This window comes from Neovison vison, chromosome 9 (assembly GCF_020171115.1).
Source record: "Neovison vison isolate M4711 chromosome 9, ASM_NN_V1, whole genome shotgun sequence".
NCBI classification, from domain to species: Eukaryota; Metazoa; Chordata; class Mammalia; order Carnivora; family Mustelidae; genus Neogale; species Neogale vison.
This window is the reverse complement of record NC_058099.1, coordinates 13,091,085-13,119,048: the sequence shown is the minus strand read 5'-3', so window position 1 is coordinate 13,119,048 and position 27,964 is coordinate 13,091,085. Positions and strand designations below refer to the sequence as shown.

The 27,964-nt window shown below is 45.4% G+C and overlaps 1 protein-coding gene across 1 annotated transcript; it reads right to left on the bottom strand.

Moving 5' to 3' along the window:
* Positions 1-639: 639 nt before the first annotated feature.
* On the bottom strand, positions 640-27,964 carry STOM (stomatin). The gene is made up of 7 exons (XM_044264997.1): positions 27,816-27,964; positions 15,678-15,781; positions 14,501-14,573; positions 13,349-13,431; positions 9,945-10,148; positions 8,894-9,028; positions 640-2,661 (listed from the first exon to the last, which is right to left on the bottom strand). The coding sequence occupies exons 1-7, from the start codon at positions 27,874-27,876 to the stop codon at positions 2,467-2,469; spliced, it is 855 nt and encodes a 284-aa protein (XP_044120932.1). The 5' UTR covers positions 27,877-27,964; the 3' UTR covers positions 640-2,466.

Sequence of the window (27,964 nt, the reverse complement as noted above, 5' to 3'; positions counted from 1 at the left end):
GTCATGGTCTCAGGGGCCTGGGATCGAGTCCTGCATCAGGCTCTCTGCTTAGCGGGGGGCCTGCTTTCCTCCCTCTCTCTGCCTTCCTCTCTGTCTACTCGTGATCTCTGTCAAATAAATAAATAAATAAACAAACAAATAAATAAATCTTTAAAAAAAAAAAAAAAGGTGACCTTGTGTCCTGTCACCTACAATGTGTGTGTTGTTGTGATGGGCCATGACAGGCGCCGAAGAGGCTGGCCTGGGTTTGAATCCCGTGTCCAACCTTGGGCTGGTCAAGAGGTATTGGTTGTGCACTTGGGGCTGGACAGTGTGCAAGGCAGTGGGGATGGGACAGATCACTGGGTGACGGGAGGTCCTGTCCTGTTTGGATTAAAGCAAAGGGAAATTAAACTAGTGATGGGTTTAGGGTGTCCATGGATCTCAAACTCCCCAGGGAAAGTGTGGGGGCAGATGCACCAGAGGGAGCCTAGACAAGAAAGACAGATGGACAATTGTAAGCTCTTCTCCTTTTTTGGCCCATGAAAAGCACATCAAGAAGCTGGCCCAGGACAGGAGGATCTCCTGGGCCACTTCTGGATAATGAAATCCACAAAACACTAAATGCAGACAGAAATATACTCTTTCACCCAAAGAAAATGAGTAAAAGTGCACACTTTATTATTATGTACAGCATTGGAAAGGGAGGCCATGTGGAAAAACCTCTCGTACCAACACTCATCCTAGAGACCCCTTTTATGCTCCCTCCCTCTCAAGCAATTTAATCCCACCCTGTTGGGCGATGAATCCACAAGGCAGAGAGGTGAAGACTGGTTTCTGCAAATAGGGAAACTCCAGGAACAGAAAGCACGGTTACCCCGAACCCAAGAAGAGATTTTCAGCCAGGGTATGGAGTTGTTTCCTGGCCCTCATGGGTTGCAAGCTCACCAAAGAGAGAAGAGCATTATTTAAAATGAGTAACTTGAGTTCCAAGTCAAAATGCTCCATATACACTTAATAAAACTCAGCTTGGAACCTGGATACATGGCTCAAGGTTTCCTAAAATAAGCTTGGAAATGGGGGGTCGAGGAGGGGACACTCCTGGTGTGGGACTGACAGTGATCTAGCTAAGGACGGATATGCAGGCTGAGCTCTGGGCAGGGAAGACTTCTCTAGGTGAATTCAGAGCCTCAAGGAGGAATGTCACCAGCCGGGTTTTCGGGCCAACAGGAAGAATGCTCAGATTCACACCATTTGCAAAACTGAAGGTGCTCCCTATTACTGCAAAATTAGCAACCGTGGTCCAGAGGGGCTGACCACTTCCTATTTCAGCATTGACCTTGGTGACGGGAGAAAGGATTCCACAAATAGAAAAGAGACCTAGATCTGTATATATGTCCTAAGTTTGACATGCTTGCCAAGCTCATTGGCTATTATGTGCCCAATATAGTGTGAATTCCTTACAGTATTTAATGAACAGGACTAGGTAGCCAAAATATTTCACAGTGTACCAGAGTTAATAGCATGCAGACAGTAAAATAGAATGGCTTTCTGAAGACATTTTTTTAAAAAGTATTAGTCCTCAAGCTATTTGAATAGGTATATAAACAGTTGCCCATAGAACTTAGAGAAAGTGTCGTTTAAAAAATCAGAAACTGTTGAGAACCTGATATAGGAAAATAGGCAAAAGTGAGAAAAAAGCACTTTTGTGACAAGTATGTAGCTGGTTTGAAAGAGCACAGAGGACTCATTTGGTCATGGAGAGGCTCAAAGAAGTTTTGAGCAAAAAAAAGAAAAGAAACATATTATTCTTAAAAGATCTTCGTGACAGTGGATTTAAAAGTTTTTCAAGGGTTAAGATCATCTTTCTCACTGATCTTGACCATCTCCTCCAGTGTTGAGAGGTACAGGCAAGAAAATGCCTCCTTGAGACAGAGGGTTATTTCGAAGCACCGCCTGGGATTCGAAAGAGAGCGGACGGCAGGAATGTTTCCTTAAGATTCCCCGAAAGTAAGGCACGTGTGGCCCAGAGAAGCTGGTCGTAGCCTAAGGTCTCTGCTTTCTGCAAAGCATTTGTCCAGCCAGGGTGTCAAGTGGTGGTTATAACCTATTTACTTGCCTTTGGGCTGGCTGCAGATAGAGGGTGCAGAATGACCCAGTGAAAAGTCAAAAGACAGGGGATTTAACCTATTACATGATGATCTAAATATATGAACTTTTAAATATTTTAAAGAGTAGGAAATTATCTCCTTTAAATCACCAGTCCCCTCCCTGTACTCCTCTTTCTCAGTATTTACAAGCTAACAATCTTCCTCTGTTGCTAGGATCACTACACATTCTAAGAATCTTGCAGTCAACATATGGAAAGGGAAAGAGAGGAAGGAAAGCCGAGATCCTGCCCTCCTCTCTCCTCACAGGTTAAGGGCTGATTTGGTCCCCACTCTACCCTGGAAAGGAAGGGCACATCTTTGCATTGGCCTCCGAGGCTCACTGTTTTGCCCCCATGATGCCTTGCAACATGTCTATGGGCAGGGGGAAGACGATCGTGGAGTTTTTCTCAGCAGCGATGGTGGTCAGCGTCTGGAGGTACCGCAGCTGGAGGGCTGCCGGAGACTCGGTGATGACCATGGAAGCTTCCTTCAGAGCCCTGGATGCGTTCATTTCTCCCTCGGCAGCAATGACCTACACGACAGGACCAGGGAGTGGGTAAAATGGAGAAAAAGGCAGTGTTCAAACAGCAGTCTTCAAACCTGGGTAGGTATACTCAACCTTGCAGGGCCGAGAAAAAACGGTTTTAAGAAATCGATTTCCAGTTACCCAGTTTGCATACGTCCTTTATCCTCTATCTGATTTGCCCAAGTACGTGCCTGAGGTCAAGACATCCTCTTCTACTGTGACCTTTCTCTCATGCTTCAGGGGACCAGACAAAGAGACAATTTGCAATACCGTTTAGAGGTTGGGAGAGTGACTAATGACTGGATACGAATCCTTTTGCAAGTAAAATGGATTTCCAGTTCTTTGATTGCTAAGAAAGGAAGAGAACCTTACAGAACTGAAAGTGGATGACCATTAAAAATACTTCTTTTTTTTTTTTTTAAAGATTTTATTTATTTTTTTGACAGATTGAGATCACAAGTAGGCAGAGAGGCAGGCAGAGAGAAAGAGAGGAAAGCAGGCTCTCCACTCAGCGGAGAGCCCGATGCGGGACTCGATCCCAGGACCCTGGGATCATGACCTGAGCCGAAGGCAGCGGCTTAACCCACTGAGCCACCCAGGCGCTTGAGGGGCGCCTGGGTGGCTCAGGCAGTTGAGCATCTGTCTTCCTATCTCAGGGTCCTGGGATCGAGCCTGGAGACACCCCTCCCTGCCCAGCAGGGAGTCTGCTTCTCCCTCTCCCTCTAGCTCCTTTGCTTATGGGCTCTCTCTGTCTCAAAAAAATCTTTAATATATATATTTTTTTTAATGAAGATGGCTGTATGATTTTTTTTTAGCACCTAAATGTAGAGGCAAAGAATTGCATGCATGACTTGCAACAAAACTTCCATTTCTACCCACTTATTTATGTAAACAAAAGTTCTGACTCCTTATATCTATAAAAATGAAAAGTTAAGACTGGAATTGATGTTTAGTCTTTTGGCAATAAGTAACAGCCGGCTATGAAGACATGAATTCTTTGTCTTGTTAAGAGAAGCATTTCTAGTTAAAAAAAAAAAAAATTACTGAGAAGACATTCTGAAACATTTAAATGCCTTGCTTGTAGTCATGGGAAATTTTTTATAATAGTTTTAACTTCAATACTAAATGTGTTGCGGTACAGTAATAAAATGACTCATTACAAAATATATCAGGAAAAGAAATCCGTGGAGGAGGGGGAGTGGAAACAGAAGTTCAAGGAGAAGAAGAAGGGACAGTAAAATATGCCTGACCACGAAAACCTTATTTACGTATTTTAAATAGATGGTGGAGTAATTATGTCATTTGAATTTCACTGGGTACCTTTAAAAGAATGATGTTCACAGTTTCAGTGTGAAATGTCGATATTTAAAACATAACCAGGGATAATTATGCTCAGCCAAGTGTATCAATTCAAATGAAAATTTTTACAGGTCTATTTAAAATGTGTGATGGGACCATACAGTTTTTCCAGATTCTTCGAGAGGTTCAATGAGCATAAGAGCTTGAACATCACTGGGCAGTGGGGAGGCTTGGGAATGAGATGGGCTTTCACGTCAATCTCGAACCAAAAGCCTTACTAGCTGAGTGTCCTCACGGGGGTAATTTAACATGCTGAGCTCTGGTTTCTTATTCTTAAAATGCAAGAGCACCTGCCTCCTCGGGCCACTGTGAGGAAGACAGAAAGCTGGAGCCAAATCAAGGCAGTTCTTTTCACTTCATGATCCTCGGAGAAGAGGGCTGAAGATACTGGGATCCTCAAGCTTCACTGGGCAGTTTCACTAGGATATTCGCACACGGATCTCAAAATATTCATGGTTCCTAATACTTCCGTGAGAATCAGGATCCAAAGCAATGGTCTTAGGACCACTGAAGTTATGATTACTTACACCGTTACTGTTGGGGGCCACGTTAGGGGTCAAGCCCTGGGCAGGAGCTAGGGGTAGAGGATGGATGCCCTCGCCTCCTTCAGCACCTGGTCAAGCAGGGGACACAGACAGGGAAATTGGACGCTTTGTTCCAGTGTGACAAATGTGGACAGAGATGGGTACGAGGCTCGGTGCCAGCCCTCAGGGGAAAGCAGTTTTTGCAGGTGAGGTGGTAAGGTAAGTAAGTTGAACAGGACACGGCGAAAGCTTTGCTGTTTGGTCAAAGTTGGAGAATACTTCAGGTAGCACACATGAAGAGGTACTGTGGTATATTAAAAAAAAAGCTGGTGTATTCCAAAAAAACGTAAGTGGCTGAATATGGTGTGAGGCCGAGGGGAGGCGGGGGTGCTTGGTCTGCAGGCTGTAGGCAGTGGGAAGCTGCTGAAGTTTCCAGCAGGAACCTCACCAGGTCTAGCTGGAGAGGACAGGCTGACAGACGCCTGGGGATGGATGGGGAGACTCGGTGAGGGGCCAGTGGGACAGCCTCAGAGTGACCAGGGTGATTTGCCGGTAGCGGGGATGGAGGGAGGAAGGGGCTGGGGGGCTCTTCAGGAGGACAGTCAGCAGTATGGAGGCTGACTGGGTACAGGAAGGGAGAGGAAATGAGGCAGGGCCCTGGGTTTCTAGATTTGGGTGCCTGGGTGGTCCCACTGGGTTATCCCCATTGGGGGATATCAGATGTGTTATTACCAAGAGAAGGCACTCAGTTTAGAGGATAAAAATCTCAGCTTATCAGGAGGTCTTACTTGGGTCTGTGAGAAGGGGCAGGAGCCAGGTACATGCCAAGTGCCTCACGTAACCGTGCTCTAAGGCAGGCACTGTACGTACAGAATGCAAAACGGAGCTCGGCCTCGAGGACAGATGACATGGGTTTTTCCATATCATCTTAGATGACCAGTTAGGCACTTTTTTCCCCCCCTGGTCTGGACATGGACCAACTGCAAAGCTAGCTCATCTTCCACTACCGGCCAACACACAGACTCTTGGCCGGACAGTCGGACCCACCATGCTAGGCACGCCGTGTTGTCTAAACACCCGAGGCATAGATGCCGTGAATGGGACCTCAGAGAGCAGAGCCAGCTGCTCGTGGGGCAGCCCCATGCTGATCAACACTCCGTATCGCTTGATCCATCATGTGAGAGTCGGGCATTTTCAGGCCTGTGAGGCTGGTACTATGGTCTTCCTTCCAGAGCTGGGGCGGGCCAGGCGGGGAAGGGCAGAGAAAGGGGACTCTGCGTTCCTGCACTCCCCCCTCTCAATTAATGGATGACGAGGCCCCGGGAATATGAGCCTGAAAGCACGTGCCAGGCATTCTTTTCAGAGGCGTGAGAAAGGAAATCAGGAAGGAAGCAAGCGGGAAAGGTACTACATTCAAGTCAATCAGAGCTAGTCTACACACTCGACAAAGAGGTTTGGCTAAGATACAGCCAAGCTCGCGGGACAATCTCTCCTCTTTCGAGCCGGGCTCCTTTCTCGCAAACCATGTTCCGTTCACTCTCTTCATTGCCTGGTGCTCCTTTGCATGAATAAAGCAAACTCTATCCATCGAACGGCAAGGGACACATGGGCAGTTTCCAGTTCGGGTTACTACAAAATGCTGCTGTGAACACTCCAGCACATGACTTTTGGTAAACACGTGAGTGCATTTCTGTTGGATACACACTGCCAGAGGGCTTTCCAAGGTCTCTCTTCCAAAGAGACTGTAAATTTCTCCCAGGACCCTGGGATCATGACCCGAGCTGAAGGCAGAGGTCTTAACCCACTGAGCCACCCAGGCGCCCCTCTTTCTTTTTTTTTTAAACCATTCTGGTGGATATCTAGCATGGCGTCTGCATGGGATCTGGATTTGCATTTCCCTGATGGCTAATTACCTTGAGGAATTTCTCTCTGAAGTCTCTCAGTCTAGAGGCTCTCCTACCCTTTTCTTTGCCAGTTTACATATTTCCCAGTTTACATACATATTTACATATTGAAACAGACTCCCTATTTTCCATGAGAACATGAATATATGATTTTGAATTGTTGGCCTTATGGTGGTTGCAGGGTTATTTTATTTTACAGAAGGGAGAGACTCCTTGTGATTCTATGTGCTCACCCTAATCTTAAAGACAGGCATAGCCCAGGTCCACGAGAATAGTCTAGATGGTCCCTACAGTCTCATCTAAGTGGGAGCGCAGTTATTCTGCATTCTAACAGGCTTCCTCTGTCTCTTCCCATTGTTATCAGGGAATTTCCTTCCTTGCTGGTGAGAACACCTGCAGACAACCCATCACGGGAAGTCCAAAGGAGGCAGTGAGAAACAGACGGGAGTTCTCATTTCTGCGGTCACTCATCAACTGTGTGACTTTGAGGAAACCACAGAAATTTTCGGGGCTTCAATTTTCTTCATCTGAACGGTGGGATGGCAAATAAATTTCATTTTTAGAGCCCATTCCAAGTAGTTGAGGCTTGTTACCTGGAGGGCAATAGCAGGAGTCTGAGGTCAAGTCTAAGCTCAGTGGAAAACAGTGCTGCAGTTAATTACCAGCAGGGGAATAAGAGGTGGGAGAAGCAGCATCGGGGCCAGGTTATTTGTCGCCTCCAGAAGATATAACCTCCAAGGACATTTCAGGCTCTGACATTCTAAGTCAGACTCTATGTGGCTTGGAAACAGGGCTGTTGGTTAACGACATATTCTAGATAAAAGCAGTTCCTAATTTTCAAAATACTTATTAGCACACAGTAGGGCATCTTTAATGTTACCGGAAATACACTTAGTCTTCTCAGGGTGATGACTGAGAGCGAGCCCTTGAGGCTTCCGCGGCAATACCAGCTGTCCTCAGAAGCATTAGTTATCACGTTGGGAAAACCTAGCAATCCTGGTCAGTAGAAAATTCTGGGCATAGTCTGTCAAAGGAGCTACTACTCTATTTGGTGTTGGCTAAGAAATTACAGCACCTGACTTTCATCTTAAAGGCTTCCTACTAGAAGGTTAGAGTTCTGTGCTTAGCCAGAACCAGCTGCCACTATTTTCCAACAAAACAACAGACTGGTTTGCTCCTTGCATCAAGTCCACAGCAAGCCCTCTTATGTCAACTGACCCTCTTCCTCCATCACTCATATCTGCACAAGGGGCTGCGGGAGCTTATGAACATCTGACTTTGCCCTTTTGACTAAACTTTGACCAAAGAAGATCGCCCTGCTGTGAATCTGGAATCAAGGCTGTTCTGTCCCCTTTAGTGTTCAACCAGGGAGGTATGGAAACTTGAGAGTCAGACGCCCTGCCCTCAAGCTGTCAGCAGTGAGGTGGGGTCCAAGGGGTGGAATGATTAGCTCCCTTTGGTCTTGACCGCAATGTGGTCCTGGGCTCCAACTCTGGAGACTTGAGTCTGCTTTCCAACCTTGGGTTTGGCAAGCTATCCCTGTGTCCTTCTATATTAGCTCCAGAAATCCTCTTTCCCAGATTAGATGAATAGACATTTCCTCGACCCCTTCATGGGGGCCCACACCATGCAGGCTGCCGAGGTGGGCAGGGATGGGGATGACCAAGGAAGGGTGTTGGGGGGAGGCAGACATCAGAGAAAGAGGAGCAAAAAAAAGTTAAGAGGACAGAGAGGAAGAGGGAACAGTAAGAAGGAAGAAAAGCCCGAGAAAAGAGAGAATGAAAGAGAAGACAAAAATAGGGAAGGAGGGGTGCCTGGCTGGGTCAGTCAGTCGAGCGTACGACTCCTGACCTCAGGGTTGCGAGTTTGAGCCGCACGCTGGCTGTAGAGATGACTTAGAAAAAAAATAAAAGCTTTGAAAGAAACAAAACAGGAAGGAACAGTTGGTGAGCACACTGGCTGGCGGGAATGCCCAGTTGCTCTGAACTCAGAACTGTTAATTTGTGCTTAGTGGGGGTCTGGGAACATAGGGTATGGGAGACGCGGTCACAGAAGAATGAGCGGCTCTACATATACCACCGGGCTCACAGGATGCTGTGCAGTGAAGCAAGCAAGGCAGAGAACAGGTATGGTACGAGCCTACTTTCGTAAAACAAACAGGCCAGCATTTAGACACCCTCATCAGGGAAAGCCCCAGTGGACACACTAAGCTGCCAGGAGCCGTGGCCCCTGAGGGCATGTGACTCAGATGCAAGAGGAAGGCTTTCACCTTGACATACACTTTAGGATTATTTCCATTTTTGTAACAACTATGTTTTGCTGTTGTGTAACTAAGAAGAAAACTCAATAGGAAAAACAAAGTATGGAAAAGAGAGAAAGAAAGAAAGAGAAAACTAGAGAAAAGAAAAGGAAAAAGAAAAGAGACAAGACCAGAGCAGACAGCAAGTCTACCTTGGCGCGGGCCTCCCGGGATGCCTCTGCCTCCGCGGCCATGGCTCTCTGGAGCTGCACGGGCAGCTTCACGTCCTTAATTTCCACGCGCTCCACCTTTATTCCCCAGTCATCAGTGGCGTCATCCAGGGTACACTGTTCGGAAGAGAGAAGGCCAACAAAGAAGGCTCAGCCCTGTCCAGTGGCCAAGGACAGACCCCTGGGTCGGGGAGCGGACAAGGCGCTGGGGGAGATCCAGGGGAGAGGTTAGGTCTCCTCTGTGGGGACTGGCGAGCTGATCCTGGTTCTCTTAAAGAAGCTCATGCAGGGGTTGGCAAGCTTTCCCTCAAAGGGCCAGACAGTGGTTGTCTATTTTCAGTCTTCCCTGCAACTCTTAAACTGTGCCATTGTGGGTCAAAACCAGCCGTGGATAATATATAAACCAGTGTGTATGGCTGTATCTCGACCACACTTTACTAATAAAAACAGGTGGCCCACTGGCTCCTGATCTAACATGATTAAGCCACAGTACTTCGTGCTTCATCAGGGTCCCTTTGCAACAGGAGGAATGAAACCTTCCTTTCTGTTTGCTGTGGTGGTTGTGGGCATCAGGTTAAGGTCATAGATTTGATACACGATGACATTGATAAATAACAAGATCTTGGATTTTAGTCCTTTATCTTTTTTGGACCAGCCAGGTTTATTTCATAATCTATGACTCTAGAAAGCTCGGGATGCATATGAGTTACAAGGGAAGTCATGGATCTCGTGCAGAGAACAGTGTTAACAACACCCGCGCTGTCTTGCAGAATGGCCTCAGAACTATTACGCTAAATGAAAAAGGTTAATGCTAATTCTGAGGGGAACACTACGTGGAAGGGAATAAAAAAAAAATAATGCAACTGAGCTGTTAAGCCATGAGATCTTTGTGTGAAAAAATACTCCTTCCAGTGAGTTTCAGTGAAGAGAAAAAGCCGGTTAGTGATTCTCCCATTGGAATGAGTCAAAAGTTGTCAAACAACCACTAGCCCTCTGGCTTCATCTCGGTATTTCTGGTGACTTACGGCCTTACCTGCATGTTGTGTGCGATTTCTTCTCTGTCAGAGAGGATCTGGGAAAGGTTCTTGGTGCCCAGGACGTTCCTCAGAGTTGTTTGTGCCAACAAACGGGTCGCTGAGTCGGCGTTGGTGATATTCGCCACGGCAAGGGTGGCGTTCTGCACGCGGTAATAGACCACGCCGTCCACACTGATGGTCACCGAGTCCTTGGTGAGGATCTGTAACAGGAAGGATGCCATTTCACACCTGCCCACCGACTCCTTCTTTACGAGAACTATAAGCAGTGTTGTTCTCTAGAACATCTTAAGATACCAGCCGATTTTCTGTAGTAAGTGTTAGTGACAGAGTGTAGTGTGCCCTCCAAGTTCGGACACTGAAACCTAACCGCCCACATGATGGCATCAGACATTAGGAGGTGGGGCCTTTGGGGCATGCTTGGGTCATGAGGGTTGAGCCCTCATGGTCATCTATGAATGAGGAAGCAGTGCCTCGTCCAGGCGCTGAGCCCGCTTGCACCCTGACCTTGGATTCCAGCCTCTGATGGGGTGAACAATACCTTTCAGTGGTTTATAAGCCACCCAGTGTGTGGGATTTGGTTAGAGCCGCCTGAAGGGACTAAGACAACGCAGCATCCGGAAGCTAACTATGCCTTTGGAATTTTAGTAAAATACATTCACTTATTTGCTAATTCAATCATTCAGCAAATTCTGAGACACCACTCAGCAGCAGGCACTGTACTTTCCAAGGGGGCGGGAAATCAAGGACGCCGTGGCAGGAAGAAGGAGGGACAGCTGTCGGTGGCAGGGGCAATACTTGAACTACGTCTTACAAGAAGAAGTCATTTCCCGAGGGTGGCGTGAGCATGTGCAAGGGCGGAAGTATCACGCACGACATAGCCCGGCGCTGGGGCAGAACCTAGGCTGGGTTAACTCTCTAAGGCAGCACAGTGAAGTCAAACACAAAGGGAATGGGGACTGTTGTTATAGGGAGAGGTGAGGGTAAAAATAAATTTTACAGCATGGTGCATAAAAATGCTTTCCAGGACATCATGCATCCGGGCTTCTTCCCAGCCCCTTCCGGGCAGCTCCTTAGTTTGGTTTTGAGGTCCTCGGACAGTGGCCCACTGGCCTCACTCCTTCCCGCTCCCTGCTGCACACCTGCCACACTGGAGAAGGTGGAGGTGCCTGTGTCCCAGGCCTTCGTGCAGGTGTCCCCACCCCACTTGGATGTCCTCTCCTCTCCCTCACACCAGCAGATTGGCACATGATGACACATCATCCAAGACACCGCTTTTTTCCTCTGTGAAACTCCCCTAATGAGGCAGGGCGAGCCACGATCCCCCCTGCACCTCACTGCAGCGACTGTGCTGCTGGTCGACCTCATCGCTTCTCTAATGGACCATGCGTTTCTCTAGAGCACCTTGTCTCTGCCGTCTCTCGCACTGGCAGAGTGCCGGAGACAGAGCAGGTAGTGAATCAAGGAGCGAGGAACTGAAACATGATCCTAGGAACACAGTGATTGTGGCAGAGTGTGCGAAGGAGGGTCAGGAGACCTGAGCCGTGCCTCCTCGACCTGCTTGGTCATCTCCAGTGAGGCTCTTAGCCTGCCGGTCCTACAGAGTCCTCATCTGTGACATTGGGGCTAATAACACAGCCCCATTCTGCGCATACTGCTGGCAAATTGCTTTGAAGTTGAAGATCCAGCCGAACGAGACTCTTTCGGGAGTGTAAAGGGCTGTGTAACGGGTGGGCAGTAACGGCAGTGGTGTGCATTGCTCTTCTGTCCCTGTCAGGAAGGAAAGCAGTCACCTCTTTTTTCTGATAACCTAAAAATACTTCTAATAGTGTATTACCACGTTGGCGTGCAAATTAATGATTTCCCACGCTATGATCGGGAAACGCATATCGTTTCTGAACAGGCTCTTGCCCCTGCGACTGCCACAGCCAGAGCTTTCTAAAGCTGCAGCCTCTCTGCCTGCCGTTAACCGTCAGCGGGCACTTCTCTTCCTTCATATTGTGGTCAAGGCTGTCGGAAGAAGGACGGCTTGCCATGTTCCAGTCGGCTGCAGGCTCAGCGGCTCCCGGGAGAGGAGGGAGCCGCTGGAAGGCAGCAGCTTACAGCAAGCCTGCCGGATGTCTGTAGCGTTTACAGACGGAGCCTCAGGACTCCCGGCTACCCTGCGAGGGGCTCCTTCTTAGGGTCCGTCTTCTCTGAAAGATGGGAAAACGTGCAGAGAACACAGCACAGCTTTTAGCCCTGTTCTCGTGGGTAACGGTGACTGCTGGCGTCCCTCCATGCACGTGGGTGATGAAGTCTGACCTCAGGCCCTGTCCGGATTGGCACCAGCAAGGAGGTTCCTACGCTGGTTCCTGGGTTCGAGGCCAAGAGAAAGCGACCGAGCCAGACTCCACCAGCCCGCGGTGCACCTGGCTTCTAGCCAGGAAACACTTTGCGCTCTTCTTCTGCCCCTCCCTTCATCCTGTTTCCAGGCTATCTATCCGCCTCGGTGACGATGCCTCCCCGGACACGTGGCCCAGGATGGCCCTCACCGTCAAAGGCCACAAGGGAGTGAACGCGAACGTCGGGTGCGTTTAGCATGGAGCTGCGGGAAAAGCATTCGGCGAGGAACCCATGGGGCTGAACGTCGTCCTGGCTCTGCCACTCTGGTCTGGTGGAAGCCCTTTGCCCCACGGCAGTTACGTGCTTTTCAAGGATCCTGCTGTGAGTTTCAACTGTGATAATCCTAACGAAGTAGTTTGAAAGAGCATGGAGTAGGACTATTACAAAACATTATATGCTTTATCTAAAAAGCCAAATGAGCAGCTCCTAATTCTGTATCTAGAATAAAATGAAGAACCTTAAGAAGAATGTTGCGCTAAGCTGGATTTCCTATCAGAAACCTACAGCAGAGAAGTGCAGTAGGAAAAAGTATGACAGATACAGTAACGCTGACACTAGGCTACACTTGGTAATAATAAACACGTAGGCACTTAACAATTTATTAACCACTGGCCTAAGCACTATACGTGTAAGGTCTCAGGTAGTCCTCACAAGAACTTCTGAAGTAGGTTCTACTAGGGACGCGTGGGTGGCCCAGTCAGTGAAGTGTCTGCCTTCGGCTCAGGTCATGATCTCAGGGTCCTGGGATCGAACCCTTCTACCCGTCCCCATTGCTGGCTCATGCTCACGTGTGCTCTCTCTCCCCCGTCCCCAAAAGTAGGTCCTATGATTATAACCTCTAATTTTACAGATGATGAAACAGAGAGGTTAAGGAACTTGCTCACAGGCACCCAGCCGGAGAATGGTGACGAGCAGACAGGCGTTACGCCCACGCTCTCACCACCCTGTTCTGTGCTGCTCTTATGGCCAGTGACTTTCTCACATGACATCTGTTATCAACGGCATATGACCACCTTACCTCCTGAGGAGGAATGTCAAATGAAATGGTCCTCATGTCCACCTTGATGAAGCTGTCCGTGCAGGGGAGAATAAAAAACAAACCTGCAACAAAGAAACACAGAACGTTATCGAGAGACACTGGTGCCTCATCCCTTCACCCTAACAGAATCAAAGGAATCAACGGAAAGAAGCCAGGTCGTCTCAGTTCACGAGCCAGATGCCAGGAACGCCAGCCTCCTGCTCCCTTGTGCCACCTAAATGCTGCCACTGAGGCCCGTGACGTCATGTCCTGACTCTGCCACCACTGGCCATCTGGTCTTTACTTAGACCAACACGATCCTTCCCATGTCTTTCTGCATCTTCCAGGTTCTCTCCTTTGTCCCGTTTTCTCAGCCCATGAACCCCTGAATATGCCACATAAGGTCCTGCATGGCCTGCCCCGGCGCCCTTCTTCGGCCGCTCCCCTCTCCTCGAGCTCCATGCTCATGCTGGGCCGAGCCCCCTGCAGGCCCTTTCCCTCCCTGGGCCCGCCATACCCCCCTCGACATCATGCTGCCCATGTTGCCGTTTCTACTGGGAATACCACCCCTCTGGCCAACACCTCTCCATGTCTCAAGACTCAGCCAAGCTGTCATCACCTCCAAAGCCTGGTCTCATCCTCCTAGGTGGGGTTCGTCACCTGTCTTTGGGTTTCCACAGCTATCTGCAGTGACTTGGTCATGGTACTTATCACACGGGATTGTAACTGCTTCCTTTTTTGTGTCCACTAGACGGCAAGCTCCTTGAGGGTAGGAACTATGTTTTAGTCTCCCTTGAATTCCCAGAGCCTGGAATACAGTAGGGGCTGAAGGGAAGTTTGCCAGAACTAAGGCATAGAGAGTAAGATCTAGAAAGCCTTTAGTGAGTAGGAATTCTATGCTCAAACTTCCACAGTTGTGGCTATTCTTGGCCTAACATAATCTTATCGGCGGGGATAGGAAGGGGAGGGGAGCTCAGGGAAGGAAAGGGCAATTGTAGCAAGACTGGCCAGCCCCACTGCTATTGTCACACGGCTTCTGTTACAGGCACTCTTTTCTACGTCAACAGAGAAGGGACCCACGTAAGGGAATCCACATCAACAAGAGGAAGAACTTCGGTCTCCAGGCCAGCGACCCAGAATTCTAGTACTGACCAGGTCCTTTGGCTCCTCCTTGTAAAATGCGACCCAGTCTAAAGATGATGGCTCGTTCATATTCTTTTATGATCTAGATGAAAAACACAAATAATAATTAAACATGAGGAGTACAAATCTTTATATACGCTATGTATTTATAGGCAGCTTGCTAAATATATATTCTGTTCTAAACAGGTTAGATGCCTCTATGTTGTTTTTTTCCTCTAAAGTCTGAACAGTATCAGGGTGCCTGCCTGGCTCGGTCTTTAGGGCATGCGACCCTTGATCTCGGGGTCATGAGTTCGAGCCTCCTATTGGGCATAGGGGATTTCTTAAACACATAAAACTTAAATAAAATCCAAACAGTATCTATAAATAACATGTTCGATGCTGAATTACACCAAGCAGGATATGTATTTACTATTTTTTTAAGTGATTATAAAAGCAATAGATATTTCACTGTATAAAATTTGGGAAGTATAGAGTAGTATATAGGAGCAAACCCATAACTCCACTCCTCAGCTGTTAACATCCTCACTTAGTTACTCATGCACTGGTAATAAAGACAAGAAATAAAAACGACTAAATTTCCCACAGTTTATCTCCTGACTCCTTAAATTATAATCATAAAATTATCTGAAAATTCTTGGAGCATATTTTCCCTTCTTAGGAATATGTAAATGATAGTCATTTATCGAAGTATTAATGACTTCATGGAAAAAATAACCAGCAATTGGGGGGCCCTTGCCATATGCCAGGCATTGAGATAAGTATGTTTAGAGACATTCTTTAATCCTCGCAATGGCCCCGTGAAGTGGGTGTTGCTACTTCCTCCCATCTTACAGGGAGGAAATGAGGCAAAGGTCACACAGTGAACAATGGAGCCAGCAGCCAGTCCTCAGTGTCTTGACTCTGGACAGGACCACCCCAAACCCCCGACTTTGGAACATTTCCGATAGGGATCCTTCCTCTAACCTATGAGATGGGCTGCCTGGACCATGGCTGAAAGAAGTCCCCAGATTCCATTACAACAGGTGACTAGAGGGAATTTTCCAAGGGAGAGATGAAGGAAAAGGGATTCAGGCCAGCAGGTCTCTCTCTCTCTCTCTCTTTTCTACACAGATACACACAACGGGGGGCTTATGTAGTGAGGGGCTGACCCCTTGGCAGACGCAAGTGACGTCTTCTTTATTACCTTTATGCACATCCATACCGAGATGGGGAAAGTTATAACAGTGAACAAGAACGAGACAGCCACCAAAATCCAGCCACAAGGTCCAAGGCCTGTACTGGGGCTATCTGTGAAAACAAAAAATACACATCTCTTGTCATTGTTAATAGCAGACTCCCACCACCTTCACACTCTGTCCACGGAACTCACCGATGCCTCGAATTCTACTGTGTTCCCTGGATTCCCCCATCTAATCCTTGTAACAACCCTGAAGAACAGGGCCTACTTTTTCTCATCTACTTAACATGATAAGGATTCCCCACATTATTTTTTATCCTGCAAACGTTTATTAGGTCCCTAATATTTATTATGCCTTGTGCTCTGCACTGACATGGTAAAAGTAAGACCCAATCCCGGCTCTCAGGAAGGTCTTGCCTATCTCAGGCAAGACAGACAGATCATTACAACATTAGGTGTTAAGTGTCGACACAGACTGTAGAGCATTTTGGAAACACAGAATGGGAGTAACTTACATAGCTGGGACAGAGATGACAGTGGGGTAGGGCGGGTAGGGGACTGTGGCGGTTGTCAGACGCATGTCTTGAAGGATATAACGGTTAAGGAAGGTACCAAAAGGGTGGGGACAGAAGGCAAAGAGCATTTAAACTGAGGGGACAGATGAACTAAGGCAAACTGTTTGCGAGGGATTTCCTCTGGCATGTGCACCAACCATACTTTATTACCCTTTTCCCCGGATGCTTAGACACACTGTTTCTGATTTTTCAGGATTATTAACAATGTATCACAAACATCTTTACACATAGTCTGACTTTTCTAATTGCTTCCTTTCCTGCAACATGAAATAGCTCCTGTCTTATTAGGAAGGTAATAATACACACCACTGTAAGAATTTTAGCGGGACAGGGGTGGGGGTGGGATTAGTCGATCCAGAGATGATGAATATTCTTCCAAACCACACACATTTTTATAAATAAATTCTGTGAACTCTTTCTCTCCCTTCTATTATTCTCACCTTATTTTTTTTAAGCCTTTGTTGCTATGCATCTGTGCTTAAAAGAAAATTATCTGTTTACTTGAGACAGAGGAGAGAAAGTGAACAAGATAGGCCAGAGGGAGGGAGAAGCAGACTCCCCACTGAGCAGGGAGCCCACCGTTGGGCTCGATCCCAGGACCCTGAGATCATGACCTGAGCTGAAGACAGATGCTTAACCAACAGCCCCCCAGGTGCCCTGCATCTGTGCTTTTTCTGTTCTAATTTTTTATCAGCTATACGTGCACAAAGTTTAAAAAGTCCCAAAGCTCTCCAAGATTAATAAAAAAAAGAGAGCAGTCCCCCACTTACCTCTTCCAGTTTTTCTTTCCTCAAAGGCAACTGCTCTGTTGGCTGAGTATTTTGGTCTATACTTCTCTGTTTCTAAATAAAATGCTCGTTTTGTCACTTGTTGCTTTCTCCATTTTGAGCATTACTTATTGACTTTCCACGATGGAAGAGGATTTAGCTTCTCCCCCACCCCATAAATATACCCATCCTTCTAATTATATCATCATTTTGGTTAGATCATTATCAAATTTTACACTTCATGAATATGTAAATGCGATTCAAAGCTAAGCCAGGTTGGGATGTCTGATTCGTTTTTCTGTCCCATGCAACTTTTTGTTTTTTTTCTCCAACGTCTTGCTTTTTCCCTTTGCTTAGTTTTTAATGCATGCATTGATTCAACCTCAAACCTCTCATCAGTGGTCTAAATCTCCTCTCATAAGGGTCAGGTGTTCTACCAACTTCCTCTTCGAAGATACTATCTCTTGGAGTGTGTCTGGACTTGCTCTCTCAGGTGGTGTGAGCCGTTGGTCCAGGGACTGCCTTTCCCTATAATCCTGAGAAACCCCCTTCACTTCCAGGTTGTGTTTTGCGCTTTCTGTACCCAGTGTCTCCCTCACTTTTAGTTTGTTTTTCCTGTCTGTGGAGGGCGGAGGGACGCAGAATGCCCAGGGATACTATCACTTTCCTTATGAATCACAGAAAGCTTCTGCAATATTTCCAGGAATGGTCTTGGTAACGAGAGGGAGAAGGGCTAGAGGGGAGGAGGCAGGCTGGGCAATGGTTACGGCTTGGAAGGGCAACATGGCAGCGAGACAGGCCTTTGAATCTACAGGAGGCCAAGAAATAAGCAGAGTTGAAGCTGAGAGCCTGGGAGAAGAGGGACACAAGGTGGCACCCAGATCAAAGGCTCTGAAATGCAGGATGCAAGACCAGAAATGCTACAGATGACTTCATGGTTTTCTGGTCCTGTGTCACATTGTGAGGTGAAGGTCCTATGCATAAATGAATAAAAGTGTTTTAAGTTAATCTCCCGAAGGTTTCTAAACTATAGTTTGTGGGGTCATCGATATATCTACTGAGAGGATATTCCAAGCACGGACCTGTACAGAAGCTGCCTGTGCAGAAGGCTCCGTCAGGCATTATTACAACTGATGATAATCCCAGCACCTCTGGTAGGCGATATGTCTGGTAGATGATATGTCGTAGGCACTGTGTTCAATTACTCGAGATGCCTATCTCATTTACTCTTTCTTTATAAGTTAAGTTGAAGTTAAGTTTTTTTTTTCTTTTCAGATTTTATTTATTTGTGAGACAGGGAGAGAGAACACTAGCAGGGGGGGAGGCTGAGGGAGAGAGAGAAGCAGACTCCCCACTGAACAGAAAGCCCTATGCGAGGCTTGATCCCAGGACCCAGGGATCATGACCTGAGCCAAAGGCAGACCAGCTGAGCCACCCAGGTGCCCCAAGCATTTCTAATTCCATTTTACAAATGAGGTAACTGAAGCAACAAAGCTTTCCCAAGACCACAGGGTGGAGGAGGTCCTGGGATTCAAACACAGGTCATCCTACCCCAGAGCCCACGTTCTAAATCAAGTCATTCCTTCTGTCCTTTGCCTCTGGATTAAAAAAATTAAAAAATCCTCATGAAAGAAGATTTCGTGTTTGGAGCACTTTCCCAAGACAGTATCCAAACTGGAAGAACATGGTAGGAGTTCGGAGAATGAAATCTGATATTCCTACAGAGGAAGGCCTCCTATTTCCAGCTGTGCCTATTTATAGCAAAACAGTCTCAGGCTGGTGGCCAGGCTCAGGTCTAGGCTTCCAAAGTGAAGCAGATTCCAAACAAGGAACAGACTGGCCACAAATACTTTTCTGACAGCATTTGGTGCCTTCTAAAATACTGCCCCAAGCCTCGTGTTCCCAGGCAAATTCACAGCTCTCTGTCCTGAACATATTAGACTATAAACTCTCTGAGGGCAGTGATGTTTCTTATATTTCTTTTATCCCAGCCCAGTCTTTTCTCATGGGTTGCATGTGCATATGTGTATGCGCCCTCAGTTTCCACCGTGATTACATGGGATTACATGTGATTACAAACAAAGAGCAACAAGAAATGAAGTGGAGATCCTAAAAACTGGGCTTGGTCTTTCGCATCTCAAATGCTCAGCTAGAAATAATCAGTGCATACACTGGGGGTGGCACCACTTCATACCATTCTAGTGCCTAAACTAGCCCCTTCTCAAGCCTGGAAATTCTTCCCCATCTGGTTAGCGCTCCGAAAGGTACACAAATCACACTCCTCTGAGAGGTGAGGCTTCAGCTTCACCAGGATATTAGCGAACCCTTCAGAAATTCTCAGTTACTCCCCCAAATTTCATGTTCATTTCCTCCAAGTTTCTCATTCACTACCTTGAAGACTGGATCCGCCCTACCAGTTGGATGAGATAAAAGGCAATAACGAGGACCCAGCATTCCTGAGAGATTCTGGTTGATACCGCTGCGTGGGAACACTCTGAAAGATTAGGGATCCCATGACACTGGGTTGTAAATACTACTTGGCTGCAGTTAAATTTTTTTTCTTTTACTACCAACTCTTCTGAAAACTGCATCAAATTTTTATTTATTTTTATTTTTTTTAAGATTTTATTTATTTATTTGACAGACAGAGATCACAAGTAGGCAGAGAGGCGGGCAGAGAGAGAGGAGAAAGCAGGCTCCCCAAGGAGCAGAGAGCCTGATGTGGGGCTCGATCCCAGGACCCTGGGATCATGACCTGAGCCAAAGGCAGAGGCTTTAACCCACTGAGCCACCCAGGCGCCCCTGCATCAAATTTTTAACTAACCAAAGCGAAGTTTTGAAAATGGGTATGAGTGTATGTATCAACACTGTTTAACTCAATATTCAAACTGGGCTTATCTCCAGGGAACTGACAATGTTTTTAAAGATTATTTATTTATTTGACAGACAGCGATCACAAGTACACAGAGAGGCAGGCAGAGAGAGAAGGGGAAGCAGGCTCCCTGCAGCGCAGAGAGCCCGATGTAGGGCTCGATCCCAGGACCCTGGGATCATGACCTGAGGTGAAGGCAGAGACCTATCCCACTGAGCCACCCAGGCACCCCGGAACTGACAATGTTTTTAAAAAAAACACTGCTTTTTTTCCCTCTTATTATAAAAGCAAACTATTGTTCCTATAAAAATTAGAAATTATAGCTAAAGAAATTAGAGAAGAAAAATTATCTATACTTCCCTTATCTCTAGATGGCGATGACTTTTCTGCCTTGCTATGTATCCTCTAAACCTTTTGTATCCTTTTTTTTTTTTAAATGAAATAATGGTATATATAATAATTTTGAATCTGCTTTCCCCTTATACTGTGAACATCTTTTCACGTCATATTCTTTATTATTAAAGGTTGAACAAGGACGGGTCTGGAAGAGATTATACTGAGTGAAATAAGTCAAGCAGAGAGAGTCAATTATCATATGGTTTCACTTATTTGTGGAGCATAACAAATATCATGGAGGACAAGGGGTGTTAGAGAGGAGAAGGGAGTTGGGGTAAATTGGAAGGGGAGATGAATCACGAGAGACTATGGACTCTGAAAAACAGTCTGAGGGGTTTGAAGTGGCGGGGGGGGGGTGGGAGGTTGGGGGTACCAGGTGGTGGGTATTATAGAGGGCACGGATTGCATGGAGCACTGGGTGTGGTGAAAAAATAATGAATACTGTTTTTCTGAAAATAAATAAATCAATTTAATTTAAAAAAAAAGGTTGAATAATAGTCCACTGTTCCATGAACTTAATGAACATTTATGTTATGTCCAATTTTCTCAAATAGAAATTCTGTTGCATTGCATATATGCTTAGTAAAATTTCCATCCATTTTTATTGTGTAAACTAATTTTGCTGAAAAGATGAAATTGTATAATTCTTACATTATTTCTTACACTCTGGCAGTGTCTTTAATTATGACTAATAATAGCCATTTATTGAATGTCTATCACATGTCAGCCACAAGTGGATTCCTTACATACTATCTTTCTAATATTCACAAATATCTGTAAAGTAGGTATGAAATATTCCTCCTGGAGTCCCCGAGTAATAAAGCAAAAGACTTCCTGAGCTGAGACAGAAGAAAACAAACAAAACCATGAAACAAAAGAAACAAAAAAACAAGTTGTACAGTAATTTTTGTTGGGTTAGCTTCCAAAAAAGCAGTAAAATAATCTTTTCAAGAGAGTAGCACAGGCATAATTTCAGAGCACTACATTGTTAATGATACAGTATCAGCTGATTTACTAAAAGGTCTACTGAACTTGATGCTGCTAGAAATCATGTGCAATAATAAATTCTATTTATCATTGAGATTTTGTTCTAAAGTTCAGAAGATTAGATTTCCTCTTCAGGGAAAGGCCAGAAAGGTCTTACATAATATCTGAAAATCTAACTCAAGTTTCATTTGCATTAATACACACAAAAAGAAAAAGATGAGCCCAAGGATTGTTGCAATGCCTGAACAGCAACATTTAAGGACAAGCTTTTCCTTCCCCTTTCCTGGAACGCAAGTGAAGCACTTTCCGTCTTCATGCACTGCCAAGAATAGTGCTGTTGGGGTGAAGAGAGATAAGAGGGCTGGGAATCTGGTCTCAAAAACATGCTAACAGCATGGTCCTAACAGCACCATTTAAGGATCAACAACAGTAGGTTGAAATGAAAGATCTTGGCAAGTTTTGAATTTTTCTGAAAGGTATAAATATTCAGGATATCATATTTCTGATTATATTTTCCTTCTCCCTCTGCCCCTCCCTGCCCCATTCGTGTTCTCTCTCTTACTAAGATAAATAAAATATTCAAAAATAAATAAATAAATAAATAAATAAAAAAGACAAGGAAGGGAAGGAAACAATAGAAGAAAAGGAAAAGAAGAAAAATGGAGGAAAAAAGTGAAGAGAGAAATAAAAAATGAAGCAGCACACTACAGAGAGAAAAACATATGGAGGGAGAGAGGGGTCCAGCTTAGCACACAGTAGGGGCTCAATATGTGTATGTTGAAAAAAAATGTTGGCATTTACTCGGAGAGATTACAACTTGCATTCAGATTACAACTTGCATTCGTTTGTGCGGAGGCTTTCAAAGCAGACAAGCACACACTATAATCCGTCTTTCAAATGATTATTTTAATTAGGCATGGTTTCTAATTCTTCGAATGCCCTTATCCTTAAACCTCTAGGGAAGAAATTAGCCTCTGGGCTGGAGTGGCTAAAGGCCAGATGGTATCAGGTTAAAAACCATGGCCAGAGAGAGTACCTTTTCCTCCCTATTATAAACTGTCTATGCCTACAAATACTAGATCAAAAGGACTGATACTGGAGAAGCATTTTCAGATCTCAATCACAAAATGTGTTTACCATGAGATATTAGAAAATGGGCATGGCCAGACCCATTCAAGAAAGAGTTCCAATGCAAATTGAAATAAAGGGAGTCCTTTTGAAAAGATTGTAAGGAAATTAAGTAAGTGTGAATATTTTCTTTCCCAAGTATCTTGGGGATTTTCTGTAGCTTTTCTTCATTCGAGTGTTCTAGTCATAAAACAGGAGGAAAAAGAGGTGAGGGTGTCATGAGTAATTTTAAATTTGAACCCCCAAGTCTTAAAGAGGCCCCCTCTCCAAATTGCCTATAGCACTTAACTCACTTTCTTTTTTTCTTCTTTCCTTAACCATTTCTAAAAAACAGTTATCGTACTTATCCTATTCAAGGTCCGTCTTCTTCATAGATTTTGATTTTTTTTTAAGATTTTATTTATTTATTTGACCTAGAGAGACAGAACACAAGCAGGAGGAGTGGGAGAGGGAGAAGCAGGCTCCCCGCTGAGCAAGGAGCCCAATACAGGGCTCTATCCCAGGACCCCGGGATCATGACCCGAGCCAAAGGCAGAATCTTAACAACGGAGCCAGCCAAGTGCCCCAGATTTTGATCTTCTTAATACAACATGGCATGATGGCTTCAAAGCTGGCTCTGCCATTTATTATCTGTATGATCTTGTGAAAGTTTCTTAATTCTGTGCTTAATCTAATCATTTAAAAATAGGGCTAATAGGAGTACCTCCTGAGAGGGTTAAATGTGAAGAGTAGATGAGCTAATACGGTAGACATCTAGAGCATAACAGGTACTCAAAAACCATCTGCCAAGTAAATAATTGTTGAATACAGTTCAGAATCATCCTCTGTCCCAAAGCAGTTGTCAGAATGAGTATGTATGGGCTGACTATCGCCCATAGCCGGAAAGACAGAAACAGTTATATTCAGAAAAACTGGAGAAAAACAATTTCATAATGCTATTAAGTGAATTAAATTTAGACTAGACTTGAAACATATTAAGAGAGCAAAACCCTCCTACTTCTTCCGTTTTTTGTTTTTTTTTTTCTTTCTTCTTCCCTCCAGCTCCTTTACTTGGACATCTTAAAAGTATCTACAATTGAGTTTTTCTCATTAAAGTCTTTGGAGGGCAACATCACTTTATCTAAAAATTGTGGATGCCTGTCTGGCTTGGTTGGTAGAACATGGGACTCTTGATCTCAGGGTCATGAATTCAAGCTCCACATTGGGCATCGAACTTCCTTTTAAAAAAAGGTGGGGGGAGCGCCTGGGTGGCTCAGTGGGTTGAGCCTCTGCCTTCTGCTCAGGTCATGATCTCAGGGTCCTGGGATGGAGTCCCACATCGGGCTCTCTGCTCAGCGGGAAGCCTGCTTCTCTCTCTCTCTGTCTGCCTCTCTGCCTGCTTGTGATCTCTCTCTGTCAAATAAATAAAAATAAATAAAGTCTTAAAAACAAACAAACAAAAAAGGTGTGTGTATGTGTTGGCGGGGCAGATAAAAGTACAGTTCTTCAACTGACATCAAGAATCTAAGCAGTAGGTAAGAGCTCGGGGCTCTGGGGTCAGATTCCAATTCTACCACTAACTTTGCTCAGGAGTAATATAAGGGAAAAGAACAATACTTGTCTCGTATAAAAACCAATGAGAAGAACTTGACACTCAGGAAGTGTTCAATAAATAGCAGCGTTATTTTTTATTACAACTCGAAGATCATATTGATACAGTTTATAGGCATAAACTTTTTAGTAAGTAAATTGCCTTCTGGGACCCAAACGCTGCTGAGAAAATATCAAGACTAACAATCTGCCTGGGGACTCTATCTCTAGAGGAGAAACAGACTACATCAGAGCAGGACAATAAAGTTCTAAACCATCTTGGACCGTCTTTCATACAACTTTTTGCCCATAAATTTAAACTCCCTGCATAATTACTACATTTTCTCAATAGTCATTGTTAACTTCATTCTTTGTTTTCCCCATTAATGAATTACCTCAATAGTTGACATTTTTTTAATTAAAAAAATTTTTTAATAAACATATAATGTATTATTAGCCCCAGGGATACAGGTCTGTGAATCGCCAGATTTACACACTTGACAACACTCACCATAGCACATACCCTCCCCAATGTCCATAACCCCACCACCCTCTCCCCCTGGCAACCCTCAGTTTGTTTTCTGAGATTAAGAGTCTCCTATGGTTTGTCCTCCTCCCAATCCCATCTTGTTTCATTTATTCTTTTCCTACCCCACAACACCCCATGTTGCATCTCCACTTCTTCATGTCAGGGAGATCATATGATAGCTGTCTTTCTCTGATTGAATAGTTGACATTTTAATGTTTCAAAAGTACATTTACGTAAATTTTCTCATTTGATTCTTAAAACCTTGGGAGACAGTTACCGCCGGTAAGATTATACCCAGGACAGAGACGAGGAATTGGCTTGGGAGGCTGAGACTTAACCCAAGGTGACCCAGGTAGTAAGGGATGGTATTGAGATCTCAATTCAGATCCTTGAATTCTAAATTCCACTCTTGTTTCACTACACTATACCATCTTATCATAAGTGTTTTTATAACTGGACAAAGTTGGTATGATTTTCACTGATACTTTACAACAGACTTTATTGCCAGCATCTTCAGAGACTAATCTACTGAAATGTCAGGCTAAATGCCTGGGGTTGAAGTTTCTTTACTGGTCTCAGAGTATAGACAGACATTCAAAAAGAATGGAGAAAGGAGAATTGACACATACTTCCTTTTCTCCATTGACTGTAATCTCTAACCTCTTTCTTTCCACACTTAACAATGTATTGTCATGATAACTGTAATTCCTTTATCAAGATAATATAAACCCAGAAAAACAGTCTATCTGCAATAAGACCATGTAATAAGGAACCTGTCTAATCAAATACACACACACACACAACCAGCTTTACTAGACTTGGTCATTGGTTTGAGTTAATTTATGACCATTGATGGTTTAACTCAGATTAATTATTAAAGAAGTTACAAAGTTCTCCCCAATCTGATCAGCTGTAACAACTGAAATAAACAAATCAGTCCCTTGATTCTGCTTATTTTCAGGTATTGTCCCAAAGGGATACATTCTGTTGACATGTCTCTTAATTATAATAATACATTTCTTTGCAATCCACCTGCACTATTTCATTACAAAGTGAATGCACTGGCTCTCGCTCTAGGTTTGGTCCTATTTATATTCCTAAGACTAGTTGTCAGCAAAATCATAAAAGGACAGAGCTTGGGCTTTTATATTCCACTGCCTCCCCCAGAAGCAGCCTTCTGGAGATGTCTTATTCAAGAGGTCTGGATTGAAGTTAGATTCCTTGGGGCTTTCCTCGTTGTCTCTCACCTTCAGTGAAGTACCAATGTCTGAGAAGGTCCTCTCTTGGGTACACATTTTGAAGATAGCTCTAGGGTAGGGAAAATGGAAAATCACGTAGCCGGGGTTTGAAACCTGGCTCCGAGGCACACATGTGTGATTTTTCTATTCCAAGCCCCAGTTTCTTAGCTGTAAAATGGTGGATAATGTTTTCCTTGTGGAGCTGTTAGAAGACTGCAATTAGATCATGTTTGTAAAGCACTTAGGCTGTGTTTGACCTATAGCAGGCACTCAATAAATTCTATTTAACAAATTCTAGTAATGGCTTTCCACCAGTGCTGGATCTCAAAAGTTTATATTAAAAAAAAAAAAAAAAGGTGACCTAGACTAAGAAAAATTTTGTTTGTATATATAATTTTCTGAGGAAGACGCAGTTTTCATTAAAGTCTGAAAAAAAATTCTGTCTTAAAAAAAAAAAAAAGGTAATCATAGAGCCAAGAAAAAGAACTTAGAAGTGAAAACTGGTCTATAACCATGAAAAACCAACTAAAGGGATATTAAGTATAAATAAAGATCATGCATATTCCCAAAGAACATCTACAAACAGATTTCCCACTGCTTTCACCAAACTGCTAGTAACTATCCTCATAGTCCCTCTCTCTCCCACCAAAAGGTCAGACAGAGCACAGAGGAAAGTATCCCACCCCCCTTCCCATCTAGGATATGACAATCAACTACAAAAGAGGTGGACTCCCAAGTTTTAGGGTCAGCTAAAACCCAATATAAAATATGGCTCCATTAGTTATAAACTGTGACTCTGAAGTAATTCAACCTCTTTTTCCTCGGTTTCTTCAAATACATCCTTCCTGTTACACTACTGATTTGGGAAAGTAACTCTCCAATGTGCTTAGCAGAGAAAAGTGACAGATAATGCTTGGAATGCTCTTGGGAAGGATCGCTGGGCAACGGAAATGGGACTTGGATGGGTGGACAAGGCTGGCTTTACAACTAGTCAGAATAGTTAAGTCCAATATCATGTTCTTTGTGGGGGTGCTGGAAAAGCTCACCCTTCCCCCCCTAAAATGTCATTCTCTATGTCAGCCTGTCTGAAATTCCATCCTTAGAAATAATTCCTTTGGATCACTAAGAGCCCCTGGGAGGGACTCAGCACCCCGGGGGAGGATTGTCACCTCTCTCTATTGGAACCCCACTCTCACCCCCAAGGAGTTAGCCAATGAAGGTTCAAGATGATCGCCTTCTCAAGGGTACTAGCTCCTTCCCAGGGCAACAACACTGAGCCACTCAAGGTTTCTGCCATCACGGCAGGGAAGGCCCCGGTAGGGTGGGAATACTTAAAAGAATTCCCAGTGAGAAACAAAAGCCCCAGAGGCGAGGTCCCTAGGACAAAGGGAGTAAAGAGGGGGCAGAAAACGGCAGAAGGTGAAGCTGGGAAGAGAGAGGGAAGAATACCGAAAAAGAGACTTTCTTCTTTTCTTGCACAAACACAGCTTACTATGTGTGAGGGGCGGAGGGAGGGCAAAACCTCCCAGGTCAGTCTTGCTTCTTAATGTGAAATAGGCCAGGGGTGGGGCTGGGGGAACAGGAGTTCTTTCCAGTTCGGGAGAAGGGGTAGTCGCTCTGGGCAAAGGCTGGCTGGAGGGGATTGGGGGGTGGGGAGGGGAGTCGCGCGACAGAAGACGCAGGGTCCTGAGTGTGGGGTGCAGGTTTGCGTCACGGGCCGTGAGTCACTTACACATCTTGCCCGCCCGCATGCTACGAGATAAGGAACGCACAGCGCTGGCACAGGGCCTGGCATCTGGCAAGCGCTGGAGCACGCGAGCCCCTGCCATGGCTCTGGTATTGGAAACGTGCCCTGCAGTGGGTGCGTCCCCCGTGTGCCAGGCAAGCCTCTGTGCACTCTGCACCCTAACATCCCTCAAACGGACCCCAGCTCGCGGAACAGGATTCACTATTTTCAGCGTCACCGAAGCTTAAAGCGGCGGTCGCACGGCTTAAAAGCGACGGAGGCGAGCCTGGGACACCCGGGCTGCGGCTAGTTCCCGAGGGGAGGGTTAGGGCAGGTGGGTGACGGCGCGGGGCTCACCCCTGAAGGAGTCGGGGAGCCGCCGGGCTTCGGCGTCTCCTGTGTGCCGCTTCTCAGCCATGCTGCCCGAGCCTGAGGCGTCGCTCTCCGGTCCTTAACAACGGCGCTGGGACGGCTTCCGCGAAGAATGAGCCGCGAAGATCCCAGGC